This window comes from Heloderma suspectum, chromosome 2 (genome assembly GCF_057233095.1).
Source record: "Heloderma suspectum isolate Gila_16-S chromosome 2, 16-S_ref, whole genome shotgun sequence".
Taxonomy (NCBI): Eukaryota; Metazoa; Chordata; class Lepidosauria; order Squamata; family Helodermatidae; genus Heloderma; species Heloderma suspectum.
The window spans coordinates 51,248,479-51,265,506 of record NC_139459.1 but is presented as its reverse complement, the minus strand read 5'-3'; the positions used below and the strand labels follow the sequence as shown (position 1 = coordinate 51,265,506).

The 17,028-nt window shown below is 41.7% G+C and overlaps 1 protein-coding gene across 3 annotated transcripts in view; it reads left to right on the top strand.

Moving 5' to 3' along the window:
• MCCC2 (methylcrotonyl-CoA carboxylase subunit 2) overlaps nt 1-17,028 on the top strand; it is a 71,075-nt gene that overhangs the window by 11,171 nt on the left and 42,876 nt on the right. For all 3 annotated transcript variants that reach the window (XM_084833510.1, XM_084833511.1, XM_084833512.1), the window contains 5 exons: nt 1,864-1,948; nt 2,431-2,532; nt 3,773-3,900; nt 7,896-8,008; nt 16,312-16,425. In XM_084833510.1, the coding sequence (XP_084689636.1) occupies nt 1,864-1,948; nt 2,431-2,532; nt 3,773-3,900; nt 7,896-8,008; nt 16,312-16,425 (542 nt within the window). The remainder of the gene's footprint in view (nt 1-1,863; nt 1,949-2,430; nt 2,533-3,772; nt 3,901-7,895; nt 8,009-16,311; nt 16,426-17,028) is intronic.

Here is a 17,028-nt window from a genome sequence, read left to right as displayed (position 1 = left end):
TCCAAACATTGGTGGGGCTCGATGAAGCTGCAGTAATGCCATAGGTGACCAGGAACTTTCCCTCCTCCAATAGCCCATTTAATTTTTGTGCCAGCCATGGAGGAAGAAAAGCTCCTTTTCTCACAGCCAACATGGCAATGCAGCGGGCTGGTAGAGCAGGAACGGTTGTTATGTCCCTCCTCCTCCAGGACACTTAGTAGAAAGTTTTTTTTTAAATAGCCTGCCAAGAGGCTAGACGCCTGTGTTTCCATGTAGGCTGCAGATGATGAGGCTTCTCCCTGCAGGCTAGCAAACTTTTTTCCAGGCTAGTAAATTTTGTGGGCTTAATTACAAGGCTGGGATGGATCAGGTGACAACTACCTCAGATGTTACTGCAGCTGTGTGGAGTACCAAGTACCAAGTGGTTTTCACTTGGTACCAAGTGGTTTTCAGCAGCAGTACTGCTGCTGTGATAATGATTGAATCCCAGAAGCTGGGAAGTGGAGTTTTTCAGTTTGAGGTTGATGTGAAGCATGACAAGACAGGTTGTGAAAAAATTAGGGAGAACAAGAAACACATTCAGCCAAAGCAGTTTGAATCGACCAAAGGCCATCAAGAAGGGTCGTAATGGTTGTTTACTTGAGACAAGGGGTAAGCATGTACATGGACCTCAGTAGCTTCAAAGGGGACAAGAAATGTTTGGGGAAAATGGCAGGTTTGACAACCACTTGGATGATGGGTACTAAGCATGTATTAGTATGTGTTTGCACTAAATCAGGGATGGGCAACTTGTGGCCCTCCAGATGTTGTTGTACTGCAGCTCTTATCAACCCTGGCCAGCATAGCCAGTAGTGAGGGATGATGGGAGTTATAGTCCATCCCCCCCAGTTGCTTAGTTCCGTTACTCTTCCCAATCGGTTAGCATTCTGTGCCATTGAAGTTATCATTGGACTGTTTTCAGGGTTCACTCTAGGTTTTTGCGGGGGGGGGGGTTAAGATTTTTTGCACCCCTGCCAAACTTTGGGTTACCCCAAGTCTGCTGATGCCTTTCTCTTATGCATGGGTGGTGCGGTTTTGGTTCCAGCTCCCCAAACACTGGAACACTCCAATAAGTATTAGAAGGAGAAAGTGGGGGCCTGCAATAGAATTGTTGCAGTATGGAGTGCTTCTGTTCAGGGTTCCAGGCCTGGTTGGTCCTCATTGCCTGTTTGGGTTTTTCTCTCCTCCATTTTTATTCCCCCCCCCCTCTCCATGTTGGTTGTGCGTGGACACCCTTGTGCCCAATTCCAGCTGCATCTTTGATTTCTCCACTGATTTCTATAGGCAGCTCTCAGTTCTGCCCTTGGGGAGATATAAAAATATCTTCTTGGTGTGAACTAGAAAGTGATCTATCCAAACAATGTGCTGGCTTTTTATGCCCATCTTATATCTATAAGTCCCTCCCTCCTTCCTCTCCAGTCACTCCATTCCCCATCCCACCAGGTTATCAGTCCCACCACACACCCCAGTTGCTCAACATTCTGTGTCATTGAGTTAATGTTGGACTGTCTTGGGTGTTCCCCCACTTAGAGGTTTTTTTTCCTAATTTTTTTTGTACCCCCCAAACCTTGGTGTTATCAATGGGCTACTCTGCTGATGCGTTCTGCATGTGCCTGGGTGGTGCAGTTTTGACTGCATTCACATAAGCACAGGTATTAGATTGGGAAATCGATATTAGAAGGGATGATGACAGATAGCATTAGCAGATTATTCAGAAAATAATTTTTCCTTTATGTTTATGAAAGTGTATTGGTTACTGCTAAAGGTTGGGACTGCTTGTTCAACTGCTTGCACAAGTAGAGTAACCAAAGATTAGAGTAATCAAATCAAGATTTTGCATGACAGGTGGTGGAGAGAAGTCACGGAACCTTCACACATCAAGAGGAAAATTGTTACCTAGAGAAAGAATTGACAGACTTATAGATCCTGGGTGGGTATTTGCTGCTTCATTATTAATATTTTAACATATAAGGGCTTGTATCCAATGGTGTCATTCTGCTGATGGAAGCAGTTACATCAGTGTATTCTTCCTCCACCCCCCAGCCTATCTCGCACCCTCAGAATCTGCTCTGGAGACCTGGGAAACCCTCAGGAGCAGATTTTCAGATGGCATGGCAGGCTGCAGGAGGGGGGGGGAGAGAGAGAGAGAGGGAGAAAGCCCTGTTGTACTAGTGGAAGTCTACAAGCGTAGTGTTTGATTTAACCCAGGATGTACACGTTAACAGAACGCTTTGTTTCCAAGCTTTCAAATGCAGTAATTGCTGTTGAGCAAAAATCCTAAAATAAATAAATAATTAAAAATATAATTTCTTTACTAGCTGGGCTGTTTAACTATGAGTTAAAAAAGTAATATTGATCAGCACCAGTCTGCTTTATATGCTAACTTTCCTGAGATTTTTTCTGTCTTCTCAGGTCTCCATTCTTGGAGTTCTCCCAGTTTGCAGGTTACCAGCTGTATGGAAATGAAGAGGTACCAGCAGGTGGCATCATTACAGGCATTGGGCGGGTGTCAGGGTGAGAACTGCTACTGGTATATTGTCTGTGGTGTTCGTTGGTTTCAGTTCTGACTTTCTGATACTTGCAAAATATTAGAAAACAATCTCAAGAGACCAGAATTAATATGTTTATTATTATGGGATCTTAATTTGCCCTGCTTGCTATGTCAGTCTGTGATCCACTGTTATAGTCTGTCAAAATTTGTTTATTTGAAATTCAACTGGGAAACCTGTTGCTCGGCCAACTGAATATCAACCTGGCATTGAACATCAGGAACAAGCATGCATTTTATAGTATCCAGGAACAGGTGAGCAAAGAATTCTGCAGCTATTAAAACACAGGTGTAGTAGCAGAGTAATGGTTCTGAGAAAATTGAAATAATGATGGATGACAAGCTCTGTAGCCTTTAGAAGGGTAGAAATAGTTGGGATTTAGCATTTCAATTTGCAACTTTAAGATATTTCTTGTTTCATTGGTGTGCCTGGAATTACAGGTTATTGCCATGGCTGGAAGTGTTTTTCACCAGTTTCATATGCACAGACAGCAATAGCTGTTCCTTTCAGAAAACTACCATCCATCTCTCTCTCTAAGGCAGAGATGGGGAAAGTCTTTCTAATAAAGGACCAAATCCCATTTCAGAGAAGCTCTTGGGGGCCTTATTCCAGCAGTAGGCAGGGCCTAAGGCAAAAAATACAAAACAATCAGCATAATTTAACTTAAAGCTCTTGCTGCCAGTAACTAAACCTTAGGAAATCCATTTCAGCCTTTTAGAATGGGGCAAAATTGCACAAATGCTGGGAAACCACCAAAGGATTCATGGTTGGGGGAAAGGATGTGGGGCCAGGGGATGTGGCCACGGTGGGGAGAATTTGGCTCCCAGGTCTGTGGTGCCTCACTCCCCCTCTAAGGGATAGATTAGTGTAATAAAGTCTGTTCTTGAAGCTTCTTGCTTTCTTTCCTTGTCCAAAGTCTTTAATCTGCCCCTTTCATCGCTGCAATACAAACTAGGCCCCTCGTATGACAGATGTAGAATGCAGTTTTGTCAGGATACATTTAATAGTAATAAATGTTTGTGGAACAAGCTGTGTTATAGCATAGGAGGTGATGAAAATCTTTACCAGATATGATTGGACCCTCAAACCAAAACGCGCTTATTTGGATGAAAGTTTCATTGATTTCAGTGTTCTTAGGATTAACCTTAATAATTCTCTTGCTCAGCTGGGAAGTATTTAGTTGTTGTAAATTGTTTGCATTTCAGAGTGGAGTGTTTGATTATTGCCAATGATGCAACTGTCAAAGGTGGAACATATTATCCAATTACTGTAAAGAAACATCTACGTGCTCAAGAAATTGCAATGCAAAATCATCTCCCTTGTCTATATTTAGGTATGTTCTATTGCAAATGCTATTATTCATTGATGAGCTAAGATATGAAGCAGGCTTTATTTCTGAGAGGCAATATCTTGTGGGTTACAGGTTCCTCACACCTCGTTTAGAAGCTCAAACAATGTTTATTATTAATAATAATAGTAATAATAGTAATAATAATAATATTTATATCCTGCCTTTTTCCCAATACTGGGACTCAAGGCAGCTTTACAACATTAAAAACTTATACAGTTAAAACCTATAAATAGAAATATACAAAAGTTAAAAATATAATTAAATCATCAATAATATTAAAATAATATAAAATATCAAAATTTTAAAAGACAACAAGAAATATAAACCGCAGTATGTATCCATCCATCATATTCTCACAGGTCCAGACTAGCTATCCCCAAAGGCCTGCCAGAACAAAAAAGTTTTTACCTGCCTGCAAAAGCATACCAAGAAGAGTGCCGCTCTCACCTCCCTGGGAAGGGAGTTCCAGAGCCTTGGGGCAGCCACAGTGAAGGCTCTTTCCCGCGTTCCCGCCAGTGTTTTGAATTGTAGTGCCATTATATGTGTGCCTTTCCTTTGTAGGATAACTTTTAATTTATGGTTGCATTCAGGATGCAGCTGAAACAATTTGAATGCCAGTTTAACTGCATTAAAATGCATATTAACCATACCATGCAGATGAAATACTTGGTTTTGGGGTAGCCCTTTGTTTCATTGAATGGCACAGACTTTTATAAAATGAATCAAAGAAGTTTTTATTAAACATAATAGAAATGTTTAATAAAAACATTTATTAAACATTTAAAAACACAGGATGGTGGCGTACGCCTCCCTTGAGGAGGGAGTGATGCCATCAGCCCTCAAGGAGGCAGTGATAAGACCACTCTTAAAGAAGCCCTCCTTGGATCCCCAAGTTCTGAACAACTTTCGCCCAGTTTCGAATCTGCCATTTTGGGACAAGGTGATTGAATGGGCAGTGGCAATGCAGTTGAAGGCACACTTGGAAGAAGCCGATTATCTAGAGCCATTTAAGTTGGGCTTCAGGCCTGGGCATGGGACAAAAATGGCCTTGGTCACTTTGGTGGATGATATGAGGAGGGCTCTGGATAGGGGCGAATGCTTCTTCCTTTTTCTCCTCAACCTCTCAGCAGCTTTTGATACCGTTGACCACGGTATCCTCCAGGACCACCTGGAGGGGTTGGGCATTGGAAACACCGTATTGCGGTAGTTCTGGTCCTTCCTCTCTGGCAGGAACCAGAGGGTAGCACTGGGAGAGGAGGTTTCGGACCTGTGGCCACTCACTTGTGGGGTGCCACAGGGTTCCATTCTTTCCCCGATGCTATTCAACATCTATGTGAAGCCGCTGGGAGATATTATCAGGAGGTTTGAGGTGCGGTGTCATCAATATGCGGATGACACGCAGCTCTACTTCTCCTTCAAATCTTCACCAAGGTTGGCCGTAGAATCCCTTTCCAAATGTCTGGAGACGGTGAGTGGCTGGATGGGGAGGAATAAGCTGAAGCTGAACCCTGACAAGACCGAGGTACTTTTGGTGGAAGACAAGAGGAGGTTGTGGGATGTTGACCTGGTGTTGAATGGGGTACGGCTACCCTTGAAAGACCAGGTCCGCAGCCTGGGGGTCATTTATTTATTTATTTATTTATTGCATTTATACCCCGCCTTTCTCCCCCTCGCAAGGAACTCAAGGCGGCTTACATTATCCTCCTCCTCACCGTTGTATCCTCACAACAACAACCCTGTGAGGTAGGTTGGGCTGAGAGTCTGTGACTGGCCCAAAGTCACCCAGTGAGCTTCCATGGCCAAGTGGGGACTAGAACCCGGATCTCCCGGCTCCCAGTCCGTCACTCTCACCACTACACTACACTGGCTCTCATTTTGGACTCCCAGCTGTCCATGGAGGCTCAGGTGTCAGCTGTGAGCCGGACAGCGCTGTACCAACTCCCTCTGATACAGTGGCTGTACCCCTACCTTCCCAACCATCTCCCATCAGTTTTACATGCCCTGGTCTCCTCTTGTTTAGACTACTGTAATGCGCTCTACGTGGGGTTACCCTTGAAGATGGTTCGGAAGCTGCAGCTGGTACAGAACGCGGCAACTCACCTGATTAAAGGCAGCCGCTGGCGAGATCACATCACTCCAGTGCTGAAGGAGTTGCACTGGTTACCAGTTGTTTTCCGGCCAAATTCAATGTGTTGGTTTTGACCTTTAAAACCCTATATGGACCCAGCCCAGCCTATCTTAAGGAGCACCTCCAGCAACACCAGACAGGCCACTTCACAAGATCAGCCTCGGATGGCCTTCTCTCTGTCCCCTCAACCAGGACAGCTAGACTGGTGGGGATGAGGGAGAGGGTGGAAGCCCCCACTCTGTGGAACTCCCTCCCTAGGAACTCCGCCATGCCCCCTCTTTAATGAGCTTCCACTGCACATTAAAAACGTGGTTGTTCAAGCAGGCATTCGGTATGGGTTAGGGTATTTTTAGGAAAATGATGTTTTTACTGTGGAATTTTATTGTTTTAAACTGTTTTATTATATATTCTGTATACCGCCCAGAGTGGCTGGGTGACCAGCCAGATGGGTGATCAATAAATGTAATAAATAAATAAATCTCACACTCAGAAGAATAAAGAAGGAAAAGTAGATGACAGTCTTACAAACTTCTCAAAGCTTGGTCAGTTGTACGTGCCAGCAGTGGTGACATCTATTCCCCGGATTTCCAGGTATCAGAAGCAGCACCTCCCAATCTTAACCTCATCTTCTATTAATAATCCCTCAGTATGGATTAAATCTTAATTTGGTCATGGCACATGTTTGTACCATTCTTTGGTTGTTGTTCCAACATTGTTCCAGCCTTTTCTGAGTGGAGCTCATTTTTTTTTACCGACGTCAGCTGTTTACTCCATTTTCCACTTAATACTGTTCCTTTCACATCTCCTAAACTCTACCTGTGTTACCTTTGTGTATTTAGCCCTAACCACAAAATTGGGACTTCCTTGTTCTTCTCCTTACTTCTTTGTTTGTAAATTTCGAAGCTCTACTGCTCTCTAGCTAAGCTACTGTATGATACCTTTGTTTGGCCATTATAACCTATGTGTGCAAGTATGTCTGATTATATATGTTTTTAATCTTTGTGAACCGCCCAGAGAGCCTTGGCTATAGGGTGGTATAGAAATGTAATAAATAAATAAATAAAATAAAATAATAAGATTATATGCAGGTTATGCCAATTTCCTCCCATACTATCCTAAAGATGGCAAAAGCTAAAAATGCAGAAGATAGGTTTTTGTACACATTTCATACTGTATTACAATGCAAAACAGTACATTGAAGAAGAGTATTGAGCACATGCATCAGATTGTATATCAGGCTGTGTGCTGATAGTATTTTTGCCTAAGTATTTTTGCTTAGTGGAAAAATGCAATATTAACTCTTGTCAGCAGATGAAAAGGGTGGGCCTTAAGCAACCTGTGACCAGAGTGAAGCTGCTTGACTTCCCCTTTTTAGGTCCTGGGGTCCACTCTACTCTTTGCTTTCTTTGTAGGATAGTGGTGGATGAAGGGCTGTAGACTGGAGGTGAAGAAAACCCTTCATCCAAGCAACTATCATGTGAAGGCACCAGTTTGTGTTGCAACAATGACAGTGGCAGTAATTTATTTAAAGCATTTTTACTCTTCAACCAAAAAAACCTCCCAGAACAGCTTACAAAACAGCCTCTGCCTTCAGGTTTATAATCTAAAAGATATGAGACCCAGGGGAAAGGATTAGGAGGGAGGAGGAAAAAAAGCAAGATGGTTGTGGTTGATTCACTTGCCCAGATTTGGGCACGGGAAGAAAGCAAGCTTTTTCTCCCCCCGCCAAGCCTGACAGTCCTGCCGCTTCATTTGAACTCTCTCAGTGCCCTCCCTAAAGGGACAAATGTTTCAAGTAACGTTTAGATAATATGCCATTTATAAATGTTCAATCTTTATTTTAACTTAGTTGATTCTGGAGGTGCAAACTTGCCTCGTCAAGCAGAAGTGTTTCCTGATCGTGATCATTTTGGTAGGATTTTCTATAACCAAGCAGTCATGTCCTCACAAAGAATTCCACAGGTAACTTTATTTGGGAATAAAAGCGAGATAAAATTAGACTGCAAACGTAGGTAGTGAGTATTGTTGGACTGCGTATGTATCATTTGGAATTGAGTATTGTGTGTGCGTGCGTGCGCGTAAGCAAATTGTCATTTTCGTAGTGACACTGTCATAACTCCTAATGTCTTTTCAAAGTGAATAGCTAGTCAAGAACTCCTGATTTCCAATTTCTTGAAGTTTTACTTTAAACTGAAAAAGACTTTTCTTGGCCGCTTGTCTCCCTGTTTGGAGGCAAGATTTTTTTGTGCTTCCAGTCCTTGACTAGAGAGGGATTGACTTAAAAGGAACATCTAGACTGCATATGTTAAATTGGTTTGTGGATCCTTTTGCCCTCTCCAATGCCCTTTCCCCAAATCATCTAAACAGAATTTAACACCTTGAATAACTGCAGAGGATTCTTTAGAAATGGCCAAGTTAAACTATTTGGAAAACTGGTTCAAATTAGCAGTGTAGATGTGCTTGAAGATTTTAGGTGGTGCCTCAGTAGCAGAAATGTCAAAAACAAGAAAATACAGCAATGAGAAAACTGTGAGATTCTGTCAAACGGTTTTTCCTCCATAATATTTATGATAATTACAAATATTTTAAGCGGACATATTATTGATTTTTAACACATATTTTATTTGTATGGTACTGTTGAACCTGATGCCAAGTTTGAAATGTATCTACAATTAAGGTGGTGATCTTTAAATGAGGGATAGCACAGTCCTTTGCATGTTTGTTTGGAATTAAGTTTCACTGTGTTCCATGGGGAATACTCTCAGGTAAGTGTGCATGGGATTGCAGCCTTGATCTATTAAAGCTTTAACTGATGAATCGGTGGAGCTAAGATAGAAGGACTTGCTTGTTATTTTGCTCAGTTATTTTGCACTATTACTATAATAGTGAATGAATTTAACTGCCAAACATGGCTTCAATAATGAGGAGTTTCATTTATAAAATTATAAGTTATCTAACTTAAAACACATGTTAATTCTGAGAGTTTTGTAATATGTAACTGTATGTAGATATAACTAATTCAGTTAATCAGTTGATCAATTAACCTGATGGATAATGAACTACAAAAATCAGCTACAGTATTGCTTTTTTGAGGATATGGTTCTATCTATAAGTTGTATGGAAATGGATATATATTAGATTTTATATTAGCAAACTTTGATTGGTGCCTGTCTCTTTCCTATATTTGGAGTTGGAAAAAAAAACTATCAGGCTTGCTCCCTTAAGCCTTCGTTGCTTTTCCATTGTTTTATTTCAAAGGGACAGCTTTCTAATTCTATTCATGCTCTGTGGACAAAACATAGCAATGAGTAGAATGATTTCATACAACTTGCTAGAAGAAACTATTTTTCCCATTGCTAAACTTATGCTAGGAAGAAGAGGCATGACAGCAGGAAGTCATTTGCTGCCACTTGACCTACATGCCTTGTCCCACTTCATCACCACATAGCTGGAATAACTTGGAGTGTGTACTGATGTACCTGAAAACAGGAGCTGGCATGGCCTTTTTCTCTGCAGAGTGAGCACAGCATTCTTCTAGCTTTTGCACTGCAATCAAAAGGTATACTTGCCTCTGATTTGAACACTGATTTAGTTGTTGCCTTTGCCCCTACCCTCATTCCTCAGGCGGGTTGTCTGCCTTTTAAAAAATTGTTCAAAGCACTACTTGTAGTTTTATGCAACTAAAAGTTCATTGGAAACCTTTTTTGTTTTTAAGTTATTTTTTAAAGATGCAAAACTGCTCTGGGGAAAGGGATGATAGTGGATTCATGATATTACAAACATCAGCCAGTCGGTACTATGTACAGCTGGCTTCTGCTGCAAAACAGCAAAACTGGTTTCCCAAAGTCTGAGGCTGGAAAGAGATATCTTTGACCAGAGCATGGTGAGAGTCCTTCCAAAGTGCAGCGGCTCCTGTTTTTCAGTACATCTATATGTACCTTTTTCTGAATATACATTAGATAATACTTGAGGTTCCTTGAGCACTCCACCCTTTCTACATTGGATTGGTTGTTGGGCTTCATCCTTTCAAAGCAGGAACCTAATAAAGGAGAATGTTTTTCCTAATACAAGATGGGTTTATTTAAGGCTGTAAGCAAATAGGTATTCCTTATGGTTGACATTCAAAAACAAAGAAGGGGGAGGCAGGCTCCGGAGCTCGAAAAAGGGAAATGTATTGTGCTACACATTTCGGAGATGTCTCCTTCAGGAGCTATAAATCAAATTAAACATATGCATTAAGAATATCTTATGGATAACACCCTATTCCATATTACAAAAGTTCAGAGAACTTACCTATATTAAAATTCCACAACCTAAAACGACTTTAGGTGAAATCCCACTTAGGCGTGGCATAAAATACCCCCACATTTTAACTTATGATTCAAAAGGTAACAAAAACATTGACCTTTTAACAGCTGCATAGCTTTTAACAAATAAATAAATACTCCTTATAGCAGCTCTTACCCTCCCCACAAATACCCGGGCATAAACTGACCTGTTTAAAGCTGTTCAGTCTCTTGCTCTGAAATGAACAGTGATTCCTTTCTCGGAATGCTTGCACGTGCTATTCCTAAAGCATATCGCTCTCACATCAGGTGCAGAGCCTGAGATGTGTCTTATATATCCCAGATGGCTTAAAAGTGAACACCACCCTGATGTATGTTCTACCCTTACATTATGTACTGCTGCTGTTGCAACTTACAGTTGACATTTTGCACATGGTATTAATCGTGTTGCCTATTGCATATACTTACAATTTTCTATATTCATTTTGTATTATTATATTGTTTAATATATCTTTTGACTGATTCCATATCCTTTGCTACCTTTATTTAAGCCTGGAGAAATCTAAATCCTCATTAAGTCCCGTGGACCACATACTTTTTAGGGAGATGATCCAGAATAGTTCTCTTTTGCTTAACAAAAATTAAACAACAATTTTTACTTAAAAATAGCCCCCCAAATAATATAATTTGCTTCATGTTGTTTTTCACTAAAATGCTTAACCCTTGGTGCTCCTGCCCTTTGATGCCTCAAATTATACAAATGCTCCCCTATTCTAAGTTTCAAAGGTCTCGAATAGGGAAGCATTTCTACACCCATATGCTAGTAATGCATTTTTGTTGGATCTACTCTACCTAGAATTATTTCTAGGCCACCTCTAAGGGTGGGACCCTCTCAAGATAAAAACCACACAAAATGGATAGAATAAAAATCCATTAAAACAACTTCTTCTTCTTCTTCATCATCATCATCATCATATACCGCTTCTCATTTGAAACAAATCCCAAAGTGGTTAGCAAAAGAATAAAAACAAACAAAAATAAAACAAACAAAAGATCACCCACACATGCATACATACACAATAGTATCATGATGCTGGTACAAAGGTAGCTCATGGTTGGGAGAAAACCAAAACAAATAGATATGTTTTCAATAAATGTCTATAACACCCTAGCGTTGAGGCCTGACATACTTCAGAGAGGAGATCATTCCACAAGGCAGGCTCCGCTGCAAGAAAGTCCATCTCTGTGTTGTCAGAAATCTTTAGGCCGTGGCACAGACCTTACGCTGTGTCACATATCATAGTGGCCCTGGGAGGTTAGTATAGAGGGAGACATTCCTTGAGGTAACCTGGCCTTGAGTTGTATAGGGCTTTGTATACTAATACCAATACCTTAAACCTAGGTATTCAATCATATTCCATTTCATATTCAAAACATATTTGATACCCACTCTATTAAAGAGTATTCTGGGAGTGTGAAAAAAGAGGTTTCCACATGCAGCTCACCCTGTCGGTATCTACTCCACAAGAGCAATGCCAAACAAATTATTAGTGCTTAATTCTGTTAGTGCTGATCACCTGCTTATGGGGGCAGGGCAGTGAGCTATGGGTCCACGTTAATCAGTGAATAATGCTGATCATCTGTTTAGTGGATGGAGATGGTGGGAGAGCCTGGTGAGGGCCTCAGAGACTAGAACTGAAGGTACTGCTCTGATGTCCTCATATTTGACACCAGCCAAGGGACTTGCTTTCTGTGTCATTTCCTTTAATGGTTTGGCAACACATAGCTACTATGGAAGGAAGAGCCATCTAGAGAGAGTCAGTATTCTTCATTAGAGCTGAGTTTCCAGTAGAATAGTATTTGTTTATATGGCACCTAAAATATATTAAGCAATTTACAGAAGGTAAAACCAAATTCTGCCCAATGTAAACAGTCAGATAAGGGTAAGAAAAGGAAAGTAAGTATGAAGATGGAAGGATGGAAAATTCATACTCGGAATAATATGGGAAATCATAATCCCCTTTTTAAAAAAGATAGTAATTCTTATTTTAATATAGAAATAAGGAAAATAGGAAAGAACAGTTCAAGGGGGAATGAATGTGGAAAGCTAAAGGAAGTAGGTCCAGGTGGGTAATGGAACACTAAATTTAAAGACTAATGGATTTGAATAGCAACAACAAAAGAGAAAATCCAGACAGAAGTCTTAATGGAAGTCAGTAGTTTAAGCTGGGGCAGGACATAAAGAAAATCCAAGAATTGCATTAGTCTAACTAAGAGATAATTAAAACCTGAATCTGTGTTCTGTTAGTGGACATAGAAAGTAAGAAATAGCCTGAGGAGTTTAGGATGGGGTGGAAGTGTCCTTCTTGCAGATAGGAGCTCTGCCAGGGGGATGGTTATGATCACCCTGACAGCCCACAATATGCCTGTGGAAAGCTCCGTGGGTATAGATCTACCACCAGAAGTAGGGCCTGAAACAGGGCTTCCTGGGGGTGGGGCAGAAGCAGCTTTGGATCTGCTGGATCCGAGACCACTTGGTTCCCCTGAGAAGCCCCAGGATTGCGATCCTCACATATGCTAGCCTGAAGCGAATGTACGCATTTTCCCAATATGGGGGAGGGGAAAGAAAGGGGGAAGACTGCCTGCCCTGGCTGGCATGAGCCAGCAGGGCTTTCGAAATGGTGGATGATCCGCCACTTCACCCTCCCCCTCCAGCATAGGATTGCTCAGTTATACTACAGTTCAGTATGCACTTACCTGGGAGTAAGTCTCATGGAACTCAATGGGAGATATTTTTGAATAGAAATGCATAGAATAGAAATGCGCTATGGGGATTTCTACACCAGCCTAAAATCCTTCATTTAAAACAGGGCTTTCCGCTTCCATTTTAAATGCAGGATCACAACTGATTCCCTTTATGCACGCTTCCTTCTCTGTAGATGGCTGTTCCCATAGCGTTATGTTTCCGTGAAGAGGCATTACACACGCTCCAGGTTCAGCAATACTTGGTCCTGGGTTCCTGCCCCTTTTCTGCCCACCACATTACTGGTGGATGGGGACTGACACGTGGACAGCCCTCCCCCCACTGATCTCCCTGGGCCCCGCCTCCCTCTTCCACACTTTTGGCCAGTCTCTGCCGTTCAGCTCCTCTGCTGCTCCTCCACTCTGCCCCCTCCCTTGCTGCCGCCTGCTGTTCTGTTGCTCTGCTGTTCTGCTGCTCTGTTTTGAACAGGCACGCTGAAAATGGCGCGGAGCCAAAATGGCGCAGGAGCAGGAAGGCTGAACACCCATCAGACCTTCGTCACCATCTTAGACATCATGACCACGCCCCCAACAACCACACTCAGCGCTTCATTCAGGCTCGGGGAGAAATATATGGGCAGGACATGGTGCTCCATTTGCGCATATCTGGAAAAATATCCCATTTTTTCAGTTTGAGGAAAACACAGGATAGGTGGGAGGAAATAGTGGAATAATGACTGGACAACGACGACGTCATGTAATGGGCCCACACAATTCAGTGAGTGAGCAACCATGAATGCGCAATAAACTTGAGGTGTAGAGATCCCCTATAAGAAGAGATGCCTGTGGAGCATGCATAGGAAGTAGGAAACAGGAGAACAAAGAATTGTCAACACCCCCCCCTTAAATAATGAAACCAATCAAGAATTTAGACTAGTCTAGAAAGATATGTTGTTATGCAATTAGTTTAACATACTAGTAAAGAGAAGGAGGGGGGGCAAGGGGGAGATAAAGGACACATATGACAAGATTGGAAAGATAATTAAGAAGAAGAGGGTGATTAGTAATAGGAGATCTAAAAGACGAGAACTGATTTGCAGTCTTGACTTTTAGCTAGAAGATTATCGGAAACTCTTAAGAGCATGAGAAGAACAAAAACCTGACTAGAAAGGAGAAAAAAAGAGTGAAGTGGAAGAATTCAAGATGCCAAAAGTAGGCAGTATAATTCAAGAAGTTATAAGAAACAGAAAATAGAAATTATTCACTTAGATTTGTTTATTTAGTTATTTGTATTTATACCTAGCTTTTCATCCAGGATTGTGTCCTAAAGTAGCTTAGAAGAAATAAAATCCATCACAGAGCTTCAACATAAGGATATATGGATGCTATAAAGAAGGGAGAGGAGGAAAGGGGGATGCTTGTGGCTTACAGTTGTCATGGAGTTTTTTCCCTTTGCATTTTGTCTTGCTCTTGCCAAAACCTGCCTGTCTAGTTTATTACTTCTGTGCATTTGTAATTAAAATCAAATGCAGAACCTTCATAAAGTATACATTTCACATTCCAGTTGCTGAAGGGAAACATACAGCCCTGCGTTGACTTTTTTTACACAGTTCAAGAAGTTTCTCCAAATTTTGCAACATCTGTTAGAGCCTGGTAGAACACCATGAAGCTGGAATTGCCAGGTTTCTGGAAATGATATTGGAATAGTAATAGTTGGCCACTCTCTCATACACATTTTAGCTGTTGGTGGCTGCTAATTGCTAGGCTCTATAGCAGCTTTCCCCAAACCGGTGCCCTCCAGATGTCTTGGACTGCAACACTCATCAGCCCCAGCCAGAATGGCTGTGTTAATCTAGGGTACTGATCTTGTCAGGATCCTTACCAAAATAGATTCGGGATAAGCCTAAGTGAGACAAAGTCATAAGTGGATCAGTTTAGCTGTCTATTGATTGATGGTAAATGGATGCAGAAATAAAACAAAGCAAAGAACCTCATACATCCCTTATGCTGACTGAAGCTGGCAACTTCCCCAACAGCCACACATGTATCTGGGTCCCAATCAAGATACACAGGATGCCTCTCCATGGACCGATAATCCAAGTTGGTATGCACGCAGATTCCCCTTGAAGCGAGACCAACTTGGCATGCTTTAAACAATGCTTATATACCTTTCTTTTGATGCCCTAGTGGATGCATAAAGCATCGCAGTCAGGGCTACCTTCCTCAAAGGGAAAGGGTCCCAAACATACCAGTCTGGGAAAAGCTTCTCAGCTCTTCACAGAGACATAACACTATGCTATTACCTGAGGGGCCAGAGTGACCTGGCAAGAATCAAACAGCTTCATGTTTGTTGTGCTGAGCCTTCTGGCACCAGCACTCCCATGTAAGACAGCCTGCTTAATTACCTAGAAGCTGCCTTCTATACTGTGTTAACACAAGCCTCTGTGCACTTAACAAACTGTGTGGAACGTGACTGTGGAAACTCACTATACTCTTTGCCATCTTCTGGTGTAACCCACTACAATGCCCAATCTGGAGGGCCCAAGGTTGGCGAAGGCTTTTCTACAGTTTCCCTGTTGATAAGCGCTCTTCTCCCAGGAGTGCACTCTACAGAAAGAAACCAGCAGCACAGATTACTTTCCTCTGGAGGGATCTGTTAGCACCTTGGACTATTGGTCTCTGAGAGTTAGCAGATGTGGAGCAAGCCTTATGTTGCTGTTAGGCTCAGGTTGGGAGCCTTTTCCCACAGGAACTTCCTTCAAGGATTTCTTTTAGCCCTCCTAATTGAGAAGAAGAGGAAACCCATAAGGAAAAGAACCAGTAGAAAGGTACATATTAATAACACTTCTCCTGCAATCCAGAAGATTCTTCCTGTCACTTTAAATGTTTGCAGGCAACATGTTCTCAGGGCAAAAAGGCTATTGAGAGCTGCACCATGATAGGTGCACTACTACACACTCTTGCTGTCTTCTAAGCTAAATTTAAAGTCTCAGGCTCCTAATTTGCTCCTGGTGACCCTACACAGTGACATCATTGTATACAGTTTGTAGAGCTAAAATAAAAGAATGATCCCTGTCCTGAGCAGTTGAAAGTCTCAATTTTGATATGAGGAAAGGAAAAACTAATTGTTGCATATTAGGTTGCAAGGCTAAAAGCAAATCGAATTGAGCATAAATGAGTACACTTCTTTCCGTTGAACTCTATTATGCTAATTCCTATATCTGTTTGGTTTTTCAGATTGCAGTGGTTATGGGTTCATGCACAGCAGGAGGAGCATATGTCCCTGCAATGGCTGATGAAAGTATAATAGTTGGCAGACAGGGAACTATTTTCTTGGGAGGACCTCCTTTGGTGAGTGGATGAGTTTCAACATATTATAGTAGCCTTCCTGGTTTTGTTATAACTAAAAGTTATATAACTGGTTCATAGATGTTCATGTAGGAATTCGTTTGCTCCAAAAAGAAAATTTAGCTGATTTTTTTAAAAATCCAAAATGTGTTGTATAAACCACAATTTGGTGGATGTTTGAGTGGCAGGGCTCAGCTGATAAAAGACATCTGTGCTCCTCCTTTTCTGTCAGTAACTGCTGGCAGAATTCTCTGCAGCTCTTGCAGGGGACAAAAAATACCTCTCAGTGTATTGCACATAGCTGTGCATGTGGACCTGTACTCCCTCTCCATTCCTGCTATTGGTGCAATATCTCATGCACCATCCAAGAGTACATAGAGAATCTGCTCTTCTGTCATAGTTGCTGTCACTGCAGTGCATAGCTCCTGAAACCAAGCATCAATCAATCCTACTTTTCATGATGCATATTTTCAGTAAGATGATGATCAGAGATAAAATACAACCAGCACACATAGGCCTGGTTCAGACAATAAATCATGGTTTAAGTGATGGGAATGAGCTGTCGTGAGTGTTGGGCTCTCATGCTCTCCCTTCCTTCCTCTTTCA